At 44.9% G+C, this 25100-nt stretch overlaps 2 protein-coding genes across 2 annotated transcripts in view; one reads left to right on the forward strand and one right to left on the reverse strand.

Moving 5' to 3' along the window:
- The window catches only part of LOC144763651 (uncharacterized), a 504573-nt gene that overhangs the window by 224959 nt on the left and 254514 nt on the right, over nt 1-25100 (reverse strand).
- LOC144808758 (uncharacterized) lies at nt 2817-5108 on the forward strand. The gene has a single exon (XM_078673698.1). It carries the CDS (start codon nt 2817-2819, stop codon nt 5106-5108), a length of 2292 nt encoding a protein of 763 aa, XP_078529824.1.

The following is a 25100-nucleotide window of genomic DNA, read 5'->3' on the forward strand; positions in this document are numbered from 1 at the left end:
TTGGTAACAGAGGACTTTGAACTAGGGTATAAAAGAGGGATAGATGGTCCCACTTGTATACACAACTGGCACGCAGGAGATGCGGTTTACTCTGTCGCAATCTCACATTGCTTCTATGCTACGCACACCAACACCCTAAACACGCACTTGATGTTAGCGCAAAGTCTGGGCACAGGAATAGAAATGGAGCATAACATGGGTGTGTCAGTAGAAAGCCACTCCACTGACCATGATGCAAAGATATCATAAGGCTATTGATCCTTACAACAGGGTGCATTGCCACCACCGCTCTAGCTGTTAAACCCATGACAGTCCTCTGCCTTAAATGAGGGCACACTTGGTGTGGCCCTCCAGGTCACAGGACCCGTCCAAGACCTCTCCATAGTCCCTTGTTAGAAGTTGCACAGTACTGGAGTGGCAGAAAAATCTCATGTAATTGTTTTGTGGTAGATTTATCCCAGTAAAGTGCAGTTACAAGTTTGACGCCATGGACTGGGGAGTTGCCACGAGGAACAGATTCTTCTGCCTGTCAAACCACATGCCATTCACTATTTCATAGTGTTTTTCTACTTTTATTTACCACTTGTTTTAAGCAGGTGGTATGTATATGCATGTGGTTGGTTGGGGGGTGATGGGTGAAGCAGGGGAGGGAAGAGGAAAGCATTTTCTAACAGAGGCAAGAATTGTGTGTTTCTCCCAGTTTGTAAAAAAACAGCATAAGTCTTGGCTGCTTCTGCTCCACCCAGAGTCTGGTGCGTCAATTCAGTAAAAAATTTCTGTCTGGAAAAAAAGGGTGTCCTATTTTTTCTGCACCCGGTACATCCAGGTGCAGAAAAACCTAACAACTGATAATCAGGTGGAATAAAATGAACACATGAAAGTACGCCTTAATTTCATTGCCCTTGATTCATACTAAGGACCATAGTTGAGGGATAGGTCTAGGCACAGTCATCGCAATACACAATAGATTTGCGTGCGGCAGAGGACAGAACTGAAAAGTCAGGATATCAGATGCAAGTAGGTGGTAACTCAGGGCAGAGGCAAATGCCTGTTGTCCGTGGAGGAGAAATTCCCTGCCCAGAAATCTACATTAAAAATTAATTAATAGTATTCTTTTTTAAATATCTGTTTGGTGCCAGTCCATATGACTTTAATTTCTGCCTTTGGGATTCAATGTTACAAGTCCATAGGGTACATGTATCCATTGTGAGCTTAATAAATTCTACAAATCCTCACTCATCCAAGTACTCTCAGGCTACCATTCTATACTCTGCTCTGTCTGAAGAACAGCTCAACATTTTCAAAATTCTGCAATTCTGCATTGATATGGCTTGTAAATTATTTTTGGTAAAATCTACATGTATTAACTATTTAATTTTAATACTATAGGTGATGGAAATTACGCATGAAGAAAGCAAGATTTAGCACCGGGCAACTGAATGTTAGTGCCATAAGAAGGATTATTCGGAAAAACTGAAGGACATGCAGCATTCTAAGTTTAAACAATTTCCAAAACCTAGGTGTGGCGAGGAAGTGGGAGCTGAGGAAAGTCTATACCTGTAAGTGAAGTCTCTAATTTTGCATTTCATTAACCCAGAGCAAAGTCATATCTGTGCACACAGCATCAGAAATAATGCCAGAAAGACCAATCACAGCATCCTCATCTGAAATATTATCAGAAAGACAAATTGCCGCAGCATGACAGAATAACGTTCATCTAAAGCATCATCTAATTCCAGAGGGGAAGCACACACTACATAAAAGAAAATTACAACAAAAGGTTTCTTCTGCAGACCATCAAAGAAAAGACGCTAAAAGAAGACTCCAAAGCTGACAAGCAAACAATCAAAAGATTGAAAAATCACATTTGTTTAACAACCGTTTTTAACCAGTTACACAAGTTTGAGACTATCTGCCTCTGGATAGAACACCACGACCCACTCTGCTCACTCTGGCGAAAACCTTAAAAATCCACCACTTTATTGTTTTCATGACCATCTCAGAATGTTTCCTTTTTAATGTATTCTGTTTTGTAATTCTATGTAAATCGCCTCGACATTATCTGCTGTGCAGGAGTGATGTGTAAAAACTGATTAAATGAGCACCGTTGCGCTATAGCTAATGTAAATAAATCCTCGTCTTCAGAACTACACCTTACACCAAACATAAAAAGTGTAAAAGGAACTGATGTTCTGTGACTGGTGATCCACAATAGTACGGTGCATGTTCTAATGTTCTCGGTTACTGCCATTACATCAGTGCAAAAAGGTACTTCTCAGTTTAATAATTAAATATCAGACTAACACCTTATTACTGTATTGCTAAGAACCTATACAAATAGATTTGAGAAAAACTTCAGTCACAAAATAAGTTGCTGCCGGAGAGGCTATAACCAAAAGACTATTATCTGCTAGAAACATTTCGACAGGTGTTACAGGGCTGCTTCCAGACATATTTTGCTCAATTCAAGTGTAAAACACACATTTCTTTTAGAGATAAGTACTGAATATTATCTAAACAAGCTCGACTCTGAAATCGGGTTCACTCTTACCGTGGCATATAAGGAAGAGAAAATTAAATGTAACTCAATGAATACACCTTATAAAAACACGGGCTGTGAGAACAAATTCAGTGTTCAAACCCACCTCAATCAAAGCAAAATAACCCAAGTTGGGGAAAAAAGTTACCTGTGCCAAGAAAGATTCAGCCATAAATCTCATCTCACTGAATTTGAGAGAAGGCACACTGGGAAAAACCTCTCTCAGTGCAAAGTATGCCAAAAAAGTTTCAAGCGTAAATCTTATCTCACTGAGCATATGAGACTCCACACTGGGGGAAAAAACTCTCCGTGCAAAGTATGCCAAAAAAGTTTCAGGCGTAAATCTTATCTCGCTGAGCATATGAGAATCCACACTGGGGAAAAACCTTTTCAGTGCTCTGAATGCCAGAAAAGGTTTAGTATCAAAGCGAGTCTATATCGACATGCATTAACCCACTCTGCGGAAAACACTTACCAGTGCTTTGAATGCCAAAAAAGTTTCAGCCGTAAATCTTATTTCACTGACCATATGAGAATCCACTCTGGGGAAAAACCTTATCAGTGCTCTGAATGCCAGAAAAGGTTTAGTAACAAACAAAGTCTTTCTCGACATGTATTAACCCACTCTGTGGAAAAGCCTTACCAGTGCTCGGAATGCCAGAAATATTTTAGTGTCAAAAGAGGACTTACTATACATACAAGGACCCACACTGGGGAAAAACCTTATCAGTGCACGGATTGCCAGAAATGTTTCATTGACAAAAACAGTCTCACTCGGCATAGAAGAACCCACACTGGGGATAAACCTTATCAGTGCACGGATTGCCAGAAATGTTTCATTGACAAAAGCTGTCTCACTCATCATAGAAGAACCCACACTGGAGAAAAACCTTTTCAGTGCTCTGAATGCCAGAAATGTTTTATTTACAAAAGCAGACTCACTGAACATACAAGAATCCACTCTGGGGAAACCCCTTATCAGTGCTCTGAATGCCCAAAGCATTTCAAACATAAATCACTTCTAACTGCACATGTGAGAATCCACACTGGGGAAAAACCTTATCAGTGTTCTGATTGCCAGGAAAGGTTTTGTAACAAAGTAAGTCTTTCTCGACATGCAATAACCCATTCTGTGGAACACCCTTATCAGTGCTCTGAATGCCAGAAATGTTTCAGTGTAAAAAGACATCTCACACAGCACATAAGAACCCACACTGGGGAAAAACCTTATCAGTGCTCTGAATGCCAGAAATGTTTCAGTGAAAAAAGACATCTCACGCTGCATATAAAAACCCACACTGGGGAAAACCCTTATCGGTGCTCTGAATGCCAGAAATGTTTCAGTGACAAAAGAAGACTTTCTCGACATACATTAGCCCACACTGGGGAAAAACCTTATTCATGCTCTGAATGTCAGAAATGTTTCATAAACAAACTCAGTCTCACTCAGCATATAAGAACCCACACTGGGGAAAAACCTTATCAGTGCTCTGAATGCCCAAAAGATTTCAAACTTAAATCACTTCTAAATGCACATGTGAGATTCCACACTGGGGAAAAACCTTATCAGTGCTCTGAATGCCCAAAAGATTTCAAACTTAAATCACTTCTAAATGCACATGTGAGATTCCACACTGGGGAAAAACCTTATCAGTGCTCTGAATGCCAGAAATGTTTCAGTGAAAAAAGACATCTCACGCTGCATATAAAAACCCACACTGGGGAAAACCCTTATCGGTGCTCTGAATGCCAGAAATGTTTCAGTGACAAAAGAAGACTTTCTCGACATACATTAGCCCACACTGGGGAAAAACCTTATTCATGCTCTGAATGTCAGAAATGTTTCATAAACAAACTCAGTCTCACTCAGCATATAAGAACCCACACTGGGGAAAAACCTTATCAGTGCTCTGAATGCCCAAAAGATTTCAAACTTAAATCACTTCTAAATGCACATGTGAGATTCCACACTGGGGAAAAACCTTATCAGTGCTCTGAATGCCAGAAATGTTTCAGTGAAAAAAGACATCTCACGCTGCATATAAGAACCCACACTGGGGAAAAACCTTATCAGTGCTCTGAATGCCAGAAATGTTTCTGTGACAAAAGAAGACTCACTAAACATACAAGGACCCACACTGGGGAAAAACCTTATAAGTGCTTTGAATGCGACAAATGTTTCAGTGAAAAAATCAGTCTCAATCACCATATAAGAACCCACACTGGGGAAAAACCTTTTAGGTGCTCTGAATGCCAGATATGTTTCAGTCAAAAAAGACGTCTCATTCAGCATATAAGAACCCACACTGGGGAAAAACCTTATAGGTGCTCGGAATGCCAGAAATGTTTCAGTGAAAAAAGACGTCTCATTCAGCATATAAGAACCCACACTGGGGAAAAACCTTATCAGTGCTCCGAATGCCAAAAATGTTTCAGCCAAAAATATTATCTCACTGCACATGTGAGAATCCACACTGGGGAAAAACATTATCAGTGTTCTAAATGTCAGAAAAGATTCAGAGGTAGAGATGGTTACATGCACCATAAGAAAACTCACCATCAAAAATAATTTAGTGCTCCAAATGCCAGAAAAGCATCAATTTTAAATGCAATCTCACACTACATGAGCAGACGCACACAGGGAAAAACATTACCAACGCTGTGAATGCCAGAAATTCCTATTTGATAGGCACAGCCTCGCTAACCAGAAGCGACTCCATACTGATGAAAAACCTTATGAGTGCTCTGAATGCCAGAAAAGCTGCAGAGAAAAACGCTATCTTACCATGAGAAACTCCACACTGGAGAGAATCCTTATACCATAAAAGCTTGTATCCGAAAGACAGTGTTATGCTTCATGAGAGATCCCACTCTGGGGAAAAACCTTATGAGTGCTCGAAATGCAAGCAAAGTTTTGTTTACAAATTACTTCTCACTTGTCATGAGCGAACTCACACGGGAGAAAAAAAGCCTTATGTGTGTTCTGAATGTCAGATAAGGTTTAATCACGAATACAATGTCACTTAACATGAGAGAATTCACACTGGACTAAAGCCTTCTACAGGAGGGGAAAGCCAGAAACGTTATACTCAGAAAGGAAATCTCACTAAACATGAGAAATGCATCGAAACCAGGCGAAAAGTAAGGCATATCTTGAGTTGCAGAAAAGCTTCTAACAACCTGACTACATGAGATAGCACATATTGTGGTTTAATCAAGAAACTCTTGCAGGATAACTTAGGCTGCCCGCATGTAACCTCCAACGAAATTTCAGGCCTCGAAAATGTTTTAATTGCAACAAAATCCACAATTTGAGTATCTGAAAGTTTAAAAAATCTCAAGGTATTTATTTTACACAGAGAAGTGTTAGTACTTGCAAAAATCAACTAAGTACCAAAAAATTCACAATATTAATGTCTTAAATTTTCTCCACCCAAAAGGTTTCTACTCACCCTTGTTTCTTAACATATGACTGAAATCTAGATTTTCATGATAAGATTAGGCCTAGGTGGTGGTCCTCAATGAAGAACTTCGCGAAGTGTCAAAAAACTGCGCCGCACTATGCGGAGTTTTACGAGCAGCGGAGTGTGTTAGGGTCATGCCGTTCGTGGTGATTTTGATCTCCGATTGATTGTCCCGCCCTGTAAAATTTATCGTGAATGGCACCATGTGTAGCGCAAGAGGGTGCAGCTGCTTCTACTTGAGCGGCAGCTTTGTCAATGCGAAGGAAAGTTTCTCAACGCGAGTGGTTGTGACCTGGCACGACCACTCGCATTGAGAAATCCGGCAACGAATCTCGCCAGGAAGTTGATTTTGATCACCAACTAGACCTTGGCGAGCGCGAGCAAGGAAAAATCTCATCAGGAGGTGGATTTTCCTCGCTCCAATACATGACGTTGAAAAACGCGAGCGTGGAAAAAAACCTCGCTACGCTCCACGACGCAGAGTTTTTAGGAACTCCGGGAGCTCCGTGGAATACGGAAACTCTGCAAGCGGAGTTCACCACCCAGAATTAGATAATATACAACAGCAGGAAAACATAACAAACCAGTTAGTTGCCTTCGGTAACGCTCTTTCTGGTGGATACTCCTTTGCTTACAGATTCCTCACCTTGTGAATATTTCCCACACGCCAGACTGGATCCTCAAACTTTAAAGCAGTCCTTCTGCACGCAGGAGGAGACATCAGGCAGCTCAGTGTCGACGTCATTCTGCTCCAGAAGTGACAAGCGTAGACGCATAAAAGCACTTCCCAGAGCACTGTCAACAACTACAGAGGTCTATGACTTCATTATCTCACAGGTCTGTATCACATATGCAGGCCCTGGGCAGATATTAATACACCTTTTTTATCATGATTAGAATTCAGATGAGGCCTTTTCATTTCCCAAAATTCTAATTGTATTCTCAGCAGCAAGTGTATATATAAATTGTTGAGTGATGACTGCGCAGTGCTCAAGATGAAAGTGATATGATGATAAAACAGTCCGATCCACATTTTGTACACAAAAGCAGGGCTGTAAATTACCATTGTACAATACAAGTTAAGCAAAGGCGATTCTCAGAAGACATAATCCCTGTATAGTCAATATTTCGACCGTTCCAGTTAATTACCATGGTCTCATCAGGATGGTAGATCGCCGTCTCTCCCATATGCTTCTCAACTATATTCAATACAACAGAGTAAGGATTCTTCTGTATCTTGGGGCAGCGTACCTGGGAGGAAGTCAAATTCAACTAAGCAGTTCCAACGCCCGTTCGTCGGACCAAACAACTGCAGCCAATGAATCCTCGGCTCGCTGTCAAACACGTTTGTGTGACATTTCCTGATGAGACCATCGTCATTGACTGTCTTGTCTGTGAGAAGCTGCACCAGCCCTCCTGTGATGGTGGGCCAGAAGACCTTCATCGCCAAGTGAAATTCTCCCAACTCCAACAGCTTGATGTGGAGTTGGGGCTCTGTCGGTGACGAGGGTTCCCTAATCTCTGTCTCCCATATGACCTTCCCAACCCAGAAGTGATACATCCGTCACCACTGTTAAGTCTGGGTGGAAAAGGGAGAGGGGTCTGCCACTGGCATAATCTAATTCACTGGAGAAAATGTTGGATACTGCCTACAATAGGGTGAGTCAGTGTCTGGAAGGACACCAAGAGGTTTTGCAGCTGCACCAGTTGTAGCAGCAGGTCACTCAGTGGCATGATGTCTTGGACGTTGCCTTTGTGTGCCATGGCCATGAAAGAACTGGGAGACCTGTTGGGTTTCTAGCAGGGTCTGTCGCTGGCAGAGTTGAAAAACCCTACTGCAGCCAAAAGGGGATGAGATTTGTGATGAAATTGCGTGGCGGAGGCAGACAGACCCAAGGAATCTGTCTGGGGCCTAGTCCACTTTCTTGCTTAAAAGGCGAGCGCCATCAAATAGCTTGTCCATTAACGATGCTTGGGTATCTTTAGAGAAGCATATAGACCTAATCCAGGCAATGCACCGAAGTTCCACACTCATGTCAATCGCCTGACCAAAGCAATTGGCTGTGTCCAAGTCACAACATAGTACAAACTTTGCTGCAACACATCTATCCAGACAGTGTAGCCATGTATTGTTTTGAGGGTAGGTGGCAGTGTGGGGGAGTAGCTTTAGGACAAGCAGAACGGGCCAGTGTTTTGTGGGAACAGATGACGGTGCTTTGGGTATAGGTGCTATGGTTTTCAAGGTTATTGTGGTGGAGTTGGTGGCAGTGCTATGGGGTAGGGTGGAATGGAAAAGGACTTGGTTATTCTAACTCCTTTTTATTCTTATGTAGAGTCTTGGAGGGTAGATTCTGCTCGTTCTAGAGCTCTTGAGCTGTCTGGTAACTACAATTTTTGCAGCGTGAATCTTTCTGGATTCACTATGCTGTGCATTATTCCGCGGTCTAGTGGTTGGGTCCGGAATCGTAGTCTTTTCTTTCTTTTTTTTTTGTAGCCTAGGTGGGCGTTGACGTCCCACCTTCTGGTGTTACTTCCTGTGACGTCGGCCTGCTTCCTGCGGAAGCTCCCACCTTTGGGCGCCATCTTCAGATTCTATTTTCCGCCGTTGGGTCTGGATCGTCTCCGAAGAGCTCCGGAATTTTTGGAGGAAAGAAGACGCAGAAAAGGCGAATTTTCAACAGAAAATTTTGGAGAAGACAACGAGGGACTAGACCACCAAGCCGGGACGACGAAGAAGAAGGAGAACTTCGACGTCCAACGGAGAATGCGCACACAGGGGGCCCCCTGAGCACGGAATGGACAAGACACCCTTTAAATTCTGCCATAACTGCCACCACAAATACGCACAGAAGGAGCAGCACCCGGTTTATAACCTTGCCTACCTGTCGACCATGAGAGCAAGAACTGCAACGCCTGCTCCGCCTTCTCACCGAAGACTCTCCGGGTTAGAGAGAGACAGAGAAGGGCCAACTACAACATGCAAGGCAAGGGCCAACCACCAGCACTTCGGGACCTGGGACTCTCCAGCAATGAGGAGGATAACGTCACCGGTGAAGCCAATGACTACACGGTCGGAGAGTCCGATAAGAACACTTCTAAAGAGGTAGGAGAGTCATTGACCCCCAAACCCCTGACAGACCCTTGAAGGTCTGAGTCAGACTCTCAAGAAACAGAGTCTTAAGTCCTCAAAGGGATCACTGGCGCAGAAAATCTCGACGGCTGCAGTTGCATCCAAGGACAAACAGCCCAGCGGATCCTTCGAAAAGGACTCCCAGGCGGCGAAGACCGGCGAAATGCCAAGGTCGTCGAAGCAAGTCCCCGAAAAGGACCGCTCGACGTCGAGAGAGAATGACCCGAAGACCGGGTCGACGCCGACGCTAATGGCGGCGAGGAAAAGATCGGCTGCCGAGCTCCAGGGGAGGAAGAGAAGGCTCGAGGCCGAAATGGATAGCACCTGCAAAGGAAAAAAGAGTTTGACAAAAAAATGAAGAGGTTCACGGTTCTGTCGAAGCCGTAGACGCCGATCGTCGAAATAGAAGAAAAAGAGGAGTTTGACGCCGAAGGGCCGCCGAAAACTCCCAAGCCCCAGGAACACCTAGAGGAGGAGGCCCTATACTACGAGGAGGAGCTGGACGATGACCAGCGGACAACCCTCGGCTCGGCATCCTCGGGGACACAGGACCTGGAATGGCAGGACCTCGACACCGAAAGGCCACAAGAGGCCGTGGACATGTGCCCTTCGAGGCCTTCGCCGCCAGATGACATTGGAGCCTATAATATGGTCATCAGGAACGCGGCAACAGGTTTTGAAGTCAGATTAGAGGAGGAAAAGCCAAAGGCAGACTTCCTCTTGGAGACCCTGCTCCCCACTCAGACCAGAAGCTAGTTCCTCCCCATGCTTCAGAGTGACGTGGACCAAGGGAGGGAGGCTTTCCAAGACCCAGTAACATGCAGGTCCTTCATGCCAAGGACGGAGAAGAAGTACAAGCACTCCTCCAAAGAACCCCGTACATCCAAGGATCCGTCACAGTAGACTCCAATATTGCGGCAACTACTAGAAAAAGGGCAACTGTGCCAACAACATCAGGCCCACCACCAGACAAAGAAAGCAGGACGATCAACCTAACCGGGAGGAAGATAGAAAGAAATGCCGGAAACTGGGGAAGATATGGCTCCACGAACGCACACCGGACAACCATGCAGCTCACAAGCACGCCACCCGCAGACATCACCACCTCTACAGATTAGCCAAGAGATCCTCCTTCAAAGACCGCTTGGATAACAACACATACGACAGCAAGGAGCTCTTCAGCATCGTAAAGGAACTCTCCAACCCCAGTGCCAACGACATCCCGCCCTCACAAGAACTGTGCGACTCACTAGCCATCTTCTTCCACAGCAAGATCGCTGACATCCACGACAGCTTCAACACCACGACCACCCCGACTACGCCAGACTCCACCTCCCCTGTAAACACTTCCAGCTCCAACCGCCTGATCTCCTGGTCCAACGTCAATGACGACGAGACACGCAAGGTCATGAACTCCATCCACTCAGGACCTCCGCAGACCCGTGCCCACACCACGTATTCAACAAAGCAGACGCAGCCATCGCACCCCAACTACGGAAGGACATCAACATCTCATTTGAAACAGCGACATTCACCGAAAGCTGGAAGCATGCCGAAATCAACGCCCTCCTCAAGAAGCCCAAGGCGGACCTCAAGGACCTCAAGAACTTCCGGCCCTTCTCCCTGCTCCTGTTCCCGGCAAAGGTCATCGAGAAAATCGTCAACATGCAATTGGCCCGCCACCTGGAAGACAACAACATCTTGGACCCGTCCCAGTACGGATTCAGACGAAACCACAGCACCGAGACAGCCCTCATCGCCGCCACAGACGACATCCGGTGCCAACTAGACAACGGCGAAACATCAGCCCTCATCCTCCTGGACCTGTCAGCCGCCTTCGACACAGTCTGCCATCGCACTCTAAAGACACGCCTCCTAGAAGCCGGAATCCAAGAGAAGGCCCTTGACTGGACCACGTCCTTCCTCTCCGGCAGAACCCAGAGCATCCGCCTCCCACCCTTCCGATCCGAAGCCACCGACATCATCTGCGGCGTCCCCCGGGGCTCATCTCTCAGCCCAACGCTGTTCAAAGTCTACATGGCCCCCCTCACAAGTGGCCCACCAACACAACCTCAACATCATCTCCTATGCCGACGACACCTAGCTCATCCTCTCTCTCACCAAGGACCTACACACCGCCAAAACCAACCTCCATGAGGGAATGAAGGCCATCGCCGACTGGATGAAGAGCAGCCGTCTGAAGCTGAACTCGGACAAGACGGAGGTCCTCATTCTCGGACCCACCCCCTCAGCCTGGGATGACTCCTGGTGGGCGACCACACTGGGAACAGCACCAACACCCACTGACCATGCACGCAACCTAGGATTCATCCTTGACTCCTCCCTCTCCATGTCTAAGCAGGTCAACGCCGTCTCCTCCTCCTGCTACAGCACCCTCTGCATGCTCCGCAGAATCTACAAGTGGATCCCTACCGAAACAAGAAGAACGGGGACACAAGCCCTCGTCAGAACAAGACTGGACTATGGCAACGCACTCTATGCAGGAATCCAAGCCAAACACCTACGTCGACTACAACGCATCCAAAACGCCTCCGCCCGACTGATCGTCAACGTCCCCCGCCGCAGCCACATCACCCCCCACCGGATAGACCTACACTGGCTCCCCGTCGACAAGAGGATCACCTTCAAGCTCCTCACCCACGCACACAAAGCACTCCACAACGCCGGACCAGCCTACCTGAACAGCAGACTCAGCTTCTACACCCCCACCCGCCAGCTCCGCTCTGCCAGCCTCGCCCTTGCCGCTGTCCCCTGCATCCAACAAACGACCTCCAGCGGCAGATCATTCTCCTACCTCGCCGCCAAGACCTGGAACACCCTCCCTACCCACATACGGCAGACCCAAGACCTACTCGCCTTCAGAAGACTCCTCAAGACCTGGCTCTTCGAGCAGTAGCAGCACCCCTCCTCTCCATAGTGCCTTGAGACCCTCACAGGTAAGTAGCGCGCTTTACAAGTACTCTGATTGATTGATTGATTGATTGAAGAAATGCAGCGGTGCACTGGCGCATGGCTAACTCAAACGCCCTACTTAACAGGCACCAGTACCAAATTCTGGATGAGATCGGACAGCTGCTCAAGCACCTCCCAGACCAGTACCAACAAAGAGCCTCACACCTTGTGGAGGAGGGGAAGAATATACCGAATTCTTGCCTCAAAACAGCCTTGGATGGGGCTGACCCGTCCAGCAGGCTGATGATGTTGGGAATCACGGAGTGAAGGCAGACCTGGCTCAGGATCTTAGGCTTCCAACCAAAGGCACAGCACAACATTCTGAGCACCCCTTTCAATGGAGAGACACTGTTTGGGGCGCCGGTGGATTAAAATCTCACCCAGCTGAAGAAAAAAACCGAAACTGCAAGGTCCATGGGGGCCTTACAATTCAGGGGGATGAGAAGGGGTACCCTGACACGGAGACCGAACGGAAGAGAGGGAAACCAGCAAGGAACGTCACACCAGACATTCCAGCAGCCCCACCAGGGAGACAGCCAAGCACAACAGGGACAGCAAAGGCAAACCTGGCAGTACCAGCCTAGGGGCCAGTCCTTTCGCGGGAGGGCGAATGGACGCGGACAAACTAGAAGAGGGGACCAACAACCCAACTCAAAGTGACTCTGTCACGCAAGACGTGCCCACCCACACAGCACCTCCAAGGGTGGGGCAAAACAAGACAAATAAAGGGTTACACAGACAAAACATCAAAAATCATGTAACACCAGTAGGAGGCAGGCTAAGTCACTTCCTCCAGGAGTGGAAGAAGATAACCACAGACAAATGGATACTCAGCATCATACAGTTCGGATACTGCATAGAACTGGAAAAGAGACAGTCAAACAGAAAACCAAAAAGAAAGGCGTATTCAGGGAGAGAGTTAGCGCTACACCTAGAGGAAGCGAAAGAACTCCTCCAGAAGGAGGCCATCGAACCAGTCCCATACTGAGAAAGGAACAAGGAAGTGTACTCAACCTATTTCTTAGTACCAAAAGTGGACCAAACGCTAAGACCCATCCTGAATCTAAGGTTCCTAAACAAGTACATGAAGGCACAAAAATTAAAAATGACGTCCCTACAAGAGGTCAACCCTCAGATAAGGGGCGGAGACTTTATGTCCATGATAGACCTCAAAGATGGCTACCTGCACATTCCCATGAACAGGCGGCACAAGCATCTACTAAGATTTAAAATCAACAAAGAACACTACCAGTTCACAGCCCTAGCTTTTGGACTAAAATCTGCACCAAGGGTCTTCACCAAATGCTTTGCAGCATTGGCAGCGCACCTACGGAGGGAAGGGATTCACGTATACCCTTACCTCGACGACTGGCTATTTAAGGCAAGTTCACACAGGACGTGCAAGGAACACGCACATCGGTTGACAGAAACACTGACAAACCTAGGTTTCTCCATTCACTGGGGGAAATCCTCAATGGAACCAGAGCAAGTGAAGATCTTCCTGAGTGCACAGATCGACACCATACAGAGCAAAGTGTTCCCCAGCGACAAGAGAACACTGGTTCTACTGAAGGAGACACACCTCTACCAGAAGATGCGAGCTCTGACAGTGAGGACAGCGAGCAGGATCATGGGGATGATGGCGTCCTGCATACACCTAGTCCGAGATGTACGGCTCCACATGAGACCATTCCAGGAATGACTGCAAGAACAATGGTCACAAGCTACAGGAAGTTGAGAAGATCTAGTGGTTGTAACGCACGCAGTGCAGGAGGAGATATCATGGTGGGACAAGGAGAACATAACAAGAGGGAAGCCTTTAACACCACCAACCCCAACAGTGACCATCACCATAGACGCATCCCAGAAGGGATGGGGGGCACACATGAACAAGCTCAGGGTGAGGGGTCTGTGGACTCCAGCAGATGCGGTCAAACACATCAACTACCTGGAACTGAAGACCGTGTTCCTTGCCCTGAAGGCCTTCCAGAAAAAAAACTGTACAACCAGAGAGTGTTGATAAAAACTGACAACACACCAACGATGTTCTACATCAACAAGCAGGGAGGAACACAATCAGCACCACTATCACACCTAGCACAGGAGATATGGAGATGGGCCATCCCACTCAAGATAAACCGGCTAGCCATAAACCTACCACGGAAGGACAATGTGGAAGCAGACTGGCTCAGCAGACAGACATCAGCATCCCATGAGTGGGAGCTCAATGCACAGGAAACGCTAAGGCTATTCAGAAGGTAGGGATCACTGACGATAGACCTATTTGCAACACACCGGAATGCACAATGCCAACACTTCGCATCCAGGCAACCAGGGGAACAATCCCAGGGGAATACCCTATGGATAAGCTGGTCAAAAAGATTTGCTGTCGCTTTTCCCCCCCGATACCACTGATACCCAGGGTACTCAACAAGTGTAGAACTAGCAACATGACACTGATCCTGGTGGCACCACAGTGGGCAAGGCAGATGTGGTACTCACAAATAATGGAAATGACACAGGGGCCACCCCACAAGTTCGGGAAAAGAAAAGACTTACTCTTCATGCAGATCGGAGAAGTACTGCACCCAGAGCCAGAGAGCCTCAGACTAGCTGCATGGCTCCTGAAAACTTAGAATTTGCACATCTAAGACTACCAGAGAGCACCCTGCGGGTGCTACGAGAGGCGAGAAGACCTACAACACGAAAGTGCTATATGGCAAAATGGAGGAGGTTCACACTATGGTGCAATAAGGGAAAACTGCACAGAAAGACCCTACAAGAGGTCAACCCTCAGATAAGGGACGGAGACTTTATGTCCACCATAGACCTCAAAGATGCCTACCTGCACATTCCCATAAACAGGCGGCACAAGCATCTACTAAGATTTAAAATCAACAAAGAACACTACCAGTTCACAGCCCTAGCTTTTGGACTACAATCTGCACCAAGGGTCTTCACCAAATGCTTTGCAGCATTGGCAGCGCACCTACGGAGGGAAGGGATTCACGTATACCCTTACCTCGACGACTGGCTATTTAAGGCAAGTTCACACAGGACGTGCAAGGAACACGCACATCGGTTGACAGAAACACTGACAAACCTAGGTTTCTCCATTCACTGGGGGAAATCCTCAATGGAACCAGAGCAAGTGAAGATCTTCCTGAGTGCACAGATCGACACCATACAGAGCAAATTGTTCCCCAGCGACAAGAGAACACTGGTTCTACTGAAGGAGACACGCCTCTACCAGAAGATGCGAGCTCTGACTTTGAGGACAGTGAGCAGGGTCATGGGGATGATGGTGTCCTGCATACACCTAGTCCGAGATGTACGGCTCCACATGAGACCATTCCAGGAATGACTGCAAGAACAATGGTCACAAGCTACAGGAAGTTGAGAAGATCTAGTGGTTGTAACGCACACAGTGCAGGAGGAGATATCATGGTGGGACAAGGAGAACATAACAAGAGGGAAGCCTTTAACACCACCAACCCCAACAGTGACCATCACCATAGACGCATCCCAGAAGGGATGGGGGGCACACATGAACAAGCTCAGGGTGAGGGGTCTGTGGACTCCAGCAGATGCGGTCAAACACATCAACTACCTGGAACTGAAGACCGTGTTCCTTGCCCTGAAGGCCTTCCAGAAAAAAAACTGTACAACCAGAGAGTGTTGATAAAAACTGACAACACACCAACGATGTTCTACATCAACAAGCAGGGAGGAACACAATCAGCACCACTATCACACCTAGCACAGGAGATATGGAGATGGGCCATCCCACTCAAGATAAACCGGCTAGCCATAAACCTACCACGGAAGGACAATGTGGAAGCAGACTGGCTCAGCAGACAGACATCAGCATCCCATGAGTGGGAGCTCAATGCACAGGAAACGCTAAGGCTATTCAGAAGGTAGGGATCACTGACGATAGACCTATTTGCAACACACCGGAATGCAAAATGCCAACACTTCGCATCCAGGCAACCAGGGGAACAATCCCAGGGGAATGCCCTATGGATAAGCTGGTCAAAAAGATTTGCTGTCGCTTTTCCCCCCCGATTCCACTGATACCCAGGGTACTCAACAAGTGTAGAACTAGCAACATGACACTGATCCTGGTGGCACCACAGTGGGCAAGGCAGATGTGGTACTCACAAATAATGGAAATGACACAGGGGCCACCCCACAAGTTCGGGAAAAGAAAAGACTTACTCTTCATGCAGATCGGAGAAGTACTGCACCCAGAGCCAGAGAGCCTCAGACTAGCTGCATGGCTCCTGAAAACTTAGAATTTGCACATCTAAGACTACCAGAGAGCACCCTGCGGGTGCTACGAGAGGCGAGAAGACCTACAACACGAAAGTGCTATATGGCAAAATGGAGGAGGTTCACACTATGGTGCAATAAGGGAAAACTGCACAGAAAGATGACAAAGGAATCAACGGTGCTAAGGTATCTCACACACCTGCTGAAAGCAAAGCTGAGTTCATCCTCGCTGAGGGTACACCTAGCAGCGACAGTGGCCTACACTAGAGGAGAGACAGGAAGGAGTTTCTTTACCTCACAAGCAGTAAAGAGATTCTAGAGGGGGAGAAAAGGATCGCACCACCTAAAAGGATGCCGCCGCCGGCATGGAACCTAAATTTAGTCCTAACAGAACTGATGAAAGGGCCCTTTGAACCCATCCATAAGGCCTCCCTACAAATGCTAGCCAGACATTGAGTTGGATTCTTCCCTGGCTTTAAAATCAGGGCAATAACTGCATCACTCCAACAGTCAGGCAGGCGAGATGTACCTTCTAAGATCCCATTAAACAGTTATAGCCAGACCGGGATAATCTCCTCCCTCAAAATCATCCGAAACATTATCACTAATTAGGAAGATAACAACAAGTGGTCCTGTGATGCTTGCTGGAATGGGAAGTGTTTAATCAAAAGGTGGATTGAATTCAAGTTTAGCTGACAATTTTGCAAAAGCGTATGGATTTTGTATATATTTAAAATTGTTGATCTCCAAAAAGGCCTAAATCAATAAATTGAATTGAAATTCAAGTTTATCATTTGAATCCTATTGTTGGAAAAGAAGTGATTTTGAACCACATGAGGCGGTTCCTTTCCAGAAGGCATTCAGGTTGTAATCATGAGTCAAATAATGCTGAGGAGGTTAAAATATTCAAATTGAATTTAAATTACACATGAAATGTTCATTGTTCAATATATTTCTCTTAGTATTTTAATGTGAGGACTGTATTGCTTAAGGAAAATAATAGTATTTGTTTTTCTATATGTAGGAAGCATTACATTAATGAAATCACTGTATCCCACCTTCTTTCTTTCCTTTCCTGTTCTTTATGAACGTTTCTATTGTTGAACTTTAAAGATTGCCCGAAATTAGGAATTGTGCTCTACATAACTTTGCTGTGTTACAGTATGTTGATTTTTATGTACAACTATCGTCTCTTATGTGTATGGCAACTGATGTTTTGTTTTGCTTTAATAATCAGCTTATGTTTATTAGGTTTTATCATTCAATAAAATGTTTCAAACACAACAAATGGTAGTTGATATGTATTTACAACTGCAGCATTTTTATTGTATGGGCACTTTGAAAGGGGCCAAAAATATGGTCTGCGGGATGACGGAGGACGACATTGGCATCAGCAGGGGGAGGTTTGGCCAGGTGATTGGGGGTACATGTAAGGTTGGAAGTAGGGGGAACAAAACATGTACATTGTGTGGGCTGTGACTCCTGGAGTTATTGTGAGGGATACCATGCTACCCTGTAAATGAATCCCCTAGTGATTATTACCAACAAACTTTATTTGTTACAGATTGACAAATATATTATGTCCAAGTTAATTAGAACACAAGATAAAAATTCATGAATTACCGTTCAGAAGTTAATCGCAGCTTGACCGGAGTCTAAAAGCGAGCCATAAAAAGTTAAGCGTATGCAAAACAGTGTAATTAGAGAGGAGTTGTAAAAAGATAAGAGCTGGTCTCACCCGTCTAAAACCCACTTTTTTGAGAATGGGAATAATAAATAACTTTCTAGGGACAGCATAAAAACTACAAAACATTATAAAGTGCATCATGTCCTGAGGAGACTCACCGTTGCAGCCACAGGGCATGAGGGACTGGCCTCTGTGGGAGCCACGAAGGTGTGCCATGAGGTAATGGAAGAGGTTGAGCTGAAACCGGGTCAATAGAAACCGATCATGGATGCTTTTAAGCCCTAGAAGATAAGGTTTGGTGGTTGGTACAGTTTCTACCACAATGTGCTTACGCACACTAGCCTTAGACAGCTCATAGTTCCCTCTCTATCACTGGAGCTCATTCTTAAAAAACACTCTTTGACCAGAGAAAAGTCCCTCTTACATATGTGCTCAGGGTTAGCAAATAGTTCCCACCTACCCTGGAGAGGCCTACTCTTCTATACTGGAGCCATCGGATGCTTGAGACATGGTCAAGTGAAAGGCATTCCCGTAGGACATCTTTGCTAAGTATATTTTCTTAATTAGCCCAAATATTAGTCACAAAGCCAGGGGACGGAAAGCCAGTACCTCTGAGAGAAAAGGCATCCCCAACTCTACATGCATGACATAAAACGAGGTGCTTTGTGGGACAGAAAGGGCCTGTCGCAGTAAAGAGTTTTCAGCACTTTTCACTGCCCCTACCCCAATGTGGCCCCATATCTCACTCCCATAACAAACCTTTGAGATATATTTGGCTTCATATATCTTCAAAAGAGCCCCTATTGGCTTCCCTCCCACTCTGCTGGCAAAGTTAAAAATAGCTGCAAAAGCTTTCACTAGATCCCCTTTCTTCCAAGTAAGCAAAGGGCATCAACTCAAGGAATCGTCGAACACAACTCCGAAATAGGAGAAAACTTTGGTCTTCGGTATTGACGAAAGTCCGAATTTAAAAGTGAACTGCTTAGCTTCACGAGGTCCCACCTGCATAATGAACGACTTGGAATGATGAAACTAAAGGTACAAGTCCTTCATAAAAAGGGCAAAAGAATTCAGAAGAAGTTGTAGGTCCCTAGCTGTCCTCGCCGAAGGACTGCGTCGTCTTTGTATAGGAGGACTGGCAGGCTACGCTTGCCTACCTGGGGACAATCAGCATTTGTGGCCAAAAGGGTCTTCTCTAAGGAATTGATATATAGGTTAAAAAGAAAGGGTGCTAAAATGCACCCCTGACACACCCCTCCCTTGATGTCAAGCTGACTGGACACTTTCAGATCCTTTGAATAGCGGACAACCGCGGTTGAATCACGGTGAAGATCCCTCAGAAACAAAATGATGTTACTGTCAATGCCACTAGAGGACATCAACTGCCACAGCTTGGACCTATTGACAGAGTGGAATGCTGAGGACAGGTCCATGAAGGCTAGGTATATGGGGCTGGAGCGAGCCACAGTGTAATTGTTCAGAACCAATTACAGGTTTAAAACACTGTTCCACAGTGGAACGACCTGGGCGAAAGCCGTATTGGATATCGGATAAAAAGTTGTTTTCATCAACCCAAGATACAATTATGTCAAGTATCATGCGGCCCACCACCTTCACCACAGAGTCCAGCAGAGAAAAAAACGGTCTTTGCAGCATTCATAGACGTTTCCACAGCGTTATTGCCTTACATTCCTCGACCTGGCAGCAAGAACTTTTAGGAGAGGACGGTGGCCTCTCAGCCGTAATTCATACTAATAATGGATTGAAACAGGGATGTCTGTAGGAGTCCACCATCTGTCATGTTTACTTTATGTAGATTATATTGTTATCTTGGATTTAATGCCTCAGGGTCCAAATTCCCTCCTGTTTTCTCTCTGTCAGTTTGCTGTTTCCCACTTTTCGAAAGTTTATATTTCCAAGAGTAAAGGTTTGATTTTTAAGGGAAATAAGTTTCGTAAACATTGCAGCTGTGATTGGTACCATGGTAAAGAGTAGCTGGAAGCCTTCCCCCTACTTGGACGAAATATCGTCTGATACCCAGAATGAAAGTGAGCACATATTAAACAACTCCTCGCGTAGGTGGGTTAGAGGCTTATTACAATGTCCATAGGTACTTTCTACATTTATCACCTGTATATCAAGCAATAGTCTCTTAGACTCTGCTGGACGCTATAGAATGCATAGATATTTCAAAATGCTACTTTTTAAATGAAATTGAATGACAATTTTAAGGAAAATATGTAATTTGAATACACTTCTGGCAGTACCAGCACTTAGACTAGAATTCAGGATAATGAATGGTTTTGTGTAAGGCCTGGCAGCGGTAGTACGGTGGAGGCACCGGCTGCATATGAACAAAGAAAACACAATTAGATATCTTTCACTGTCACTTACAGAAAGTTTTGATATGAAAAAAAGAAAAGTGTGCAGTCTATAGAAATTTTAAATATGCAATAAATATGTATGAGGTAAATCAGGAAACTCTTATCTCATGTTCAGTTTATAAGCTAAAACGTTTTTTAAAGACATCCTTGGGTGCCCTTAGTTTAAGTTTGGATTCTTAATTCTCTACAAATAAGGGAACATTTGATGTAATAATTTCATCCTTTTCTGTGACAAAGCCTCAAAAATCTCTCTCTTGGAACCTTGATGACAGAATCCAACACTTTTTGATATTGTTCTGTATGAATCGCTCCCTTTAAAATCTGTTACAACAAACTGGCCTCGGATGAAAGTTATGGATGGAATATGTAACTGCTGTAATGCTGGTATACAGGATAGCAACCATGTACTCTTTGTTACCACTGCCTCGTGCTAACAGCATCGTTTATTATTGAGACCTTTGTTTTTAAAATACAATATAAGCACAGTAGAAAAAGCTCCAAATCTGATATTTTTACCTGATAATGAACTGCTGTGTCAAAAAGTTTTGATATTTTTTAAATGTTTTTAAATTAGTATTAAAATATATTTTAAAACTATCCTCATTGATCTAAATCTTCAACTAAGATTAAAAGTGATGCAAAAGTGAGAATTTCTGTCAGTTTATCATGGTTTTTCCGCTATGTTTTTGGATATCCTCTATGTTGAAATGTTCTGATTACTTCAATAATTCAATTTCTTGCTCAAAGTTTTCTGCATGAGCCATGGTTCTCTTCATTTTCAGAGTTGAGAGTATGGGTGAATAACTATCCCATGGGTCAATTGACTATTAACGCAGCCTGTTGTTCCTATCAGTGCGTGTTTAGTAAATAGCTCTGAGGCCACCTCTCAGCACCTTCAGTAGCTGCACTCACTCCTCAGGTCAGACACTCCTCCTGCAGGGACATGTCGTCTCTAAGCAAGCAGACTGGCTGCTATGAGCTCATGACAGCTGTGCAGCTCCTCACATCTGGGAGTCTGGAAACCGCAGTCAGGTGGACACCAGCCCTCGTCAGGAGGCCCCCTATCCTGTGACACAGAAAAAAGGGTCTGTTCACAAATATTAATTCACAAAACATGGTACGCTGCTATCACCGCTCTACATGCTAAAGGCGTGACAGAGATTGTAGTACACTGTCCAAGAAATGAGGACATGTCTCTCTCTCCTCTCTCTCTCTCTCTCTCCCTCTCTTTCTCTCTCTCTCTCTCTCTCTCCTCTCTCCCCTCCCTCTCTCTCTTTCACTCTCTCTCTCCTCTCTCTCTCTCTCTCTCTCTCTCTCTCTCTGTCTCTCTCTCTCTCTCTCTCTCCCTCCCTCTCTTTCTCTCTCTCTCTCTCTCACCCCCTCCCTCTCTTTCTTTCTCTCACTCTCTGTCTCTTTTTCTCTCCCTCCCTCTCTCTCTTTCTCTTACTCTCTCTCTCTCCTCTCTCTCTCTCTCTTTCACTCTCTCTCCCCCCTCTCTCTCTCCTCTCTCTCTCTCTCTCTCTCTCTCTCTGTCTCTCATAACGTTGCACTGGGACAAAATAAAAAAACAGGATGCCAGATACTCGACACTTAGGCAGGGGAACACGACTTGAACCTCCTCATCTCAACCCTGATACTAACCCTATGAAGCACCCGAAAACTTCAGAACTACTCACACAACTGGGACCCGCTGTTCACACCACCATCTACAAAATGGTGGTGCTCAGGAAAACTAATCAGCAGCCCTCACAGCAAAAAGACCTCATCGAATCGCTAAAGGAAGCCCTGTCACCTCTGTCTCAAATTCAGTGTCCCTACATCATTAGGAATGTCATCAGTACACGTCCACTCTCTATGTCTATGTGGGGTTATTTATAAAGCACAGCTGATACTCCAAGGAGTGTCCTGGCGCTACTGCAGAAAGAATATCACCAGGAAAATATGAGGGAAAGACCTCGGGACTGGAAAAAAGTCAGGTCTTAAGTTTTTTTTGAAACACAGGCGTCGCCTTGATGCATCTGAGTGTCAGTGGACATTTTTTGCATTCGGGGGCCCAAGAAGGAGAGGGCTTTGCTCCCTGACCATGCCTTCCTGATCCGTGGAACTCTGGTAAAACAAAGATTTACAGAACGAAGGTTTCTCTGGGGGTGTGGAATTTAATTCTGTCCTGTAAATAGCCACGGCACGCTCTGTGGAGGGCTTTCTGGGTAACAAGCAATGTCTTAAAAATAATCCACTTACTCACCGGGAGCCAGTGAAGACTCTTAAGAAGACATGATGCGTGGGAATTACGGGGAGCCCAAAAGTTGTTCCAGCCGCTGCATTCTAGACCAGCTACAGCCTATCAATAAGGTATTTGGGAAGACGTAAATAAAGTCTGTTCCCATAGTCTCATCAGGGCTTGAATCACTTGTTGTCTAGCCATAAAGGACAGAAACTTCTGAAGCAGTCAAAGTAGGCAAAACAAGTGCTCGCCACCGAATTACCTTTGGTGCGAAATAGAAGTTGTCCATCAAATTTGAAGCCCAAGTTTTTCAACACCAGATTTTGGGTTAGTGGGGAGGGGGGCATCCGATGGCCAAAAAGACTGATACAGTGCCTCAGGCCTCTAGACCAAAGAAGCGGAGCTCTGTCTTCCCAGCGTTACATTTAAGTTGGTTCATGGACAGCCACCTAAACACCACGGTGAGAGAGTTGTGAATTGTGTCGCCTGGTAAAGCCGCATTATTCTTCCAAGAGAACAGCAGTTGGGTGTCATTCGCATATGACACTGTTAGAACAACCTCAACTCCACCTTATGTGCACATGGACAGGCCATGGGCTGCCATAACTGAACTCACAGGTTTCCATTACTCTGATTCACTCGTACACACAGTGCATGCCGCGTACTGGCTGCATATAAACTTAAACATTACGGGCCCAATTCACAGAACTAACTTAAGACAAAATCCTAAACTTACTACTTTTGTTATTCAAAGAAGTTAGGATTTTGTCTTAAGACAGACTTAAGTTAGGATTCTGTCTTAAGTCTGTTTTAAGACAAAATCCTAACTTCTGTGAATACCAAAAGTAGTAAGTTTAGGATTTTGTCTCAGGTTAGTTCTGCGAATCAGACCCAACATGATCTGTGACGTTAACACAAGGACCTGGTCTAGTGTGTCAAAGAGGAACTTTTTCATGAGTGGGCCAGTAGGCCTTCATTCCTTTGACACAGATATGGAAGCAATGTAATCCTCTCACACATTAATAATTAACAAAAAAGCAATGATATTAAAAGATGACTCCTGCCTTCCAGGTTTTAAAACCTTTTCGAGGGACAGTCCCACAAAACGCTAATTCAGTGAACGGACCTTTGGAGTACTTGCCCCGTACTGAATTGTTACACCACTGGTTTTTAGATTCTTATGTTAGATTTTGAAATATTCTCATTTTTGACATCTTTTTATTGATTTCCTAGCGAAAAAATAAATATAATTGTGTACCACATAAATCCAGGCCAGGTGCTTCAAATGTCGCCTTTTCGATTAAAAAAAGTGTCTATCCCTGGTAGCTGCCACCCTGCACATTTCATTACTTAAATATCTATCAGACCATGCTGTTTTAATTTGCAACTTTTCATTTTTTTATAGGGAAGGAATCCGGCCTTCACATAGCTACACAACCAGTTTAAAGACATATACAACATACATTTATATAAAACACAATTTACATTTATATCTACAAGAAAAACAAATTATATCAATGAACAAGACTGTTACAATACTTTTCACAATACAACCACATAAACAACAAAACCAATGTGGAACAAAGATTAAATTTTTTTTGGTGCACAAAAATTGAGCAAGAGTTCTTTTTTGATTTGAACGCTGTTGTGTATTTGTCAGGTATCAATCCTATTCCTTTATTTTGATCCTTTATTTAAACCAGCGAAAACAATCGCTGAACCGACGCGTTTCAAGCCTCACTGTTGTCTCTGTGGGTTCTCATCAGGGCATCTTATTTTCCCACATTGGACTCATCTATAAACACAAAAATTGGAACACCTATCACTATTTTGCATTATTCTTTGCACTCTTTGCTATTACCTTTGGGGGATTAAACACATACCTGCCAATATGGTAAAGTTTTTTTTTCTCTGTGTTAAAGCTCCTTTGGTCCTCAAGTACAACCTATTTTAGATGGACCTGTAATCAATGAGATTTTATTTTATTTGAGCCACCTATACATAATACTGTTAGTTTAAAGCAACCTTATTGTCATGCCAATTGGACATATCTGCACTCCTGATTGTTCGATAGGAATTATAATTTAGAATTTATAGGCATTCTCTATAAGAGAAAGAGAAAGGGCGCACCCTTAATGAGTGTACATTTTTGGCTTTGAACTCAATTGTTATTACGTGTGAGGGTGGAATACACACACCTAAAGGCGTTTTTCACTGTTCTCCGCCTGCTCTCTTAACCAGCCCGCTCCCATCGATTGACTCTCTTTCCTGCAATGGTAACGCATACCGGGTATCAAGCTTCCATAGTCTGTTTCGTTTTTGCACTATCTGATATATTTTGCTGCCCGCTTACCTGCGTGTATTTTCTTGCCGGCTCAATGATCAGACTTGTATCCGCATTCGAGGTCGCGCCTTTGCTGACGC

The sequence above is a fragment of the Lissotriton helveticus genome, chromosome 1_1, assembly GCF_964261635.1.
Source record: "Lissotriton helveticus chromosome 1_1, aLisHel1.1, whole genome shotgun sequence".
In the NCBI taxonomy this organism is placed as follows: domain Eukaryota; kingdom Metazoa; phylum Chordata; class Amphibia; order Caudata; family Salamandridae; genus Lissotriton; species Lissotriton helveticus.

Bases quoted from the DNA above. Each gene is read 5' to 3' on its own strand.
- LOC144808758 (XM_078673698.1), top strand. From the start codon at position 2,817: ATGAGACTCCACACTGGGGGAAAAAACTCTCCGTGCAAAGTATGCCAA.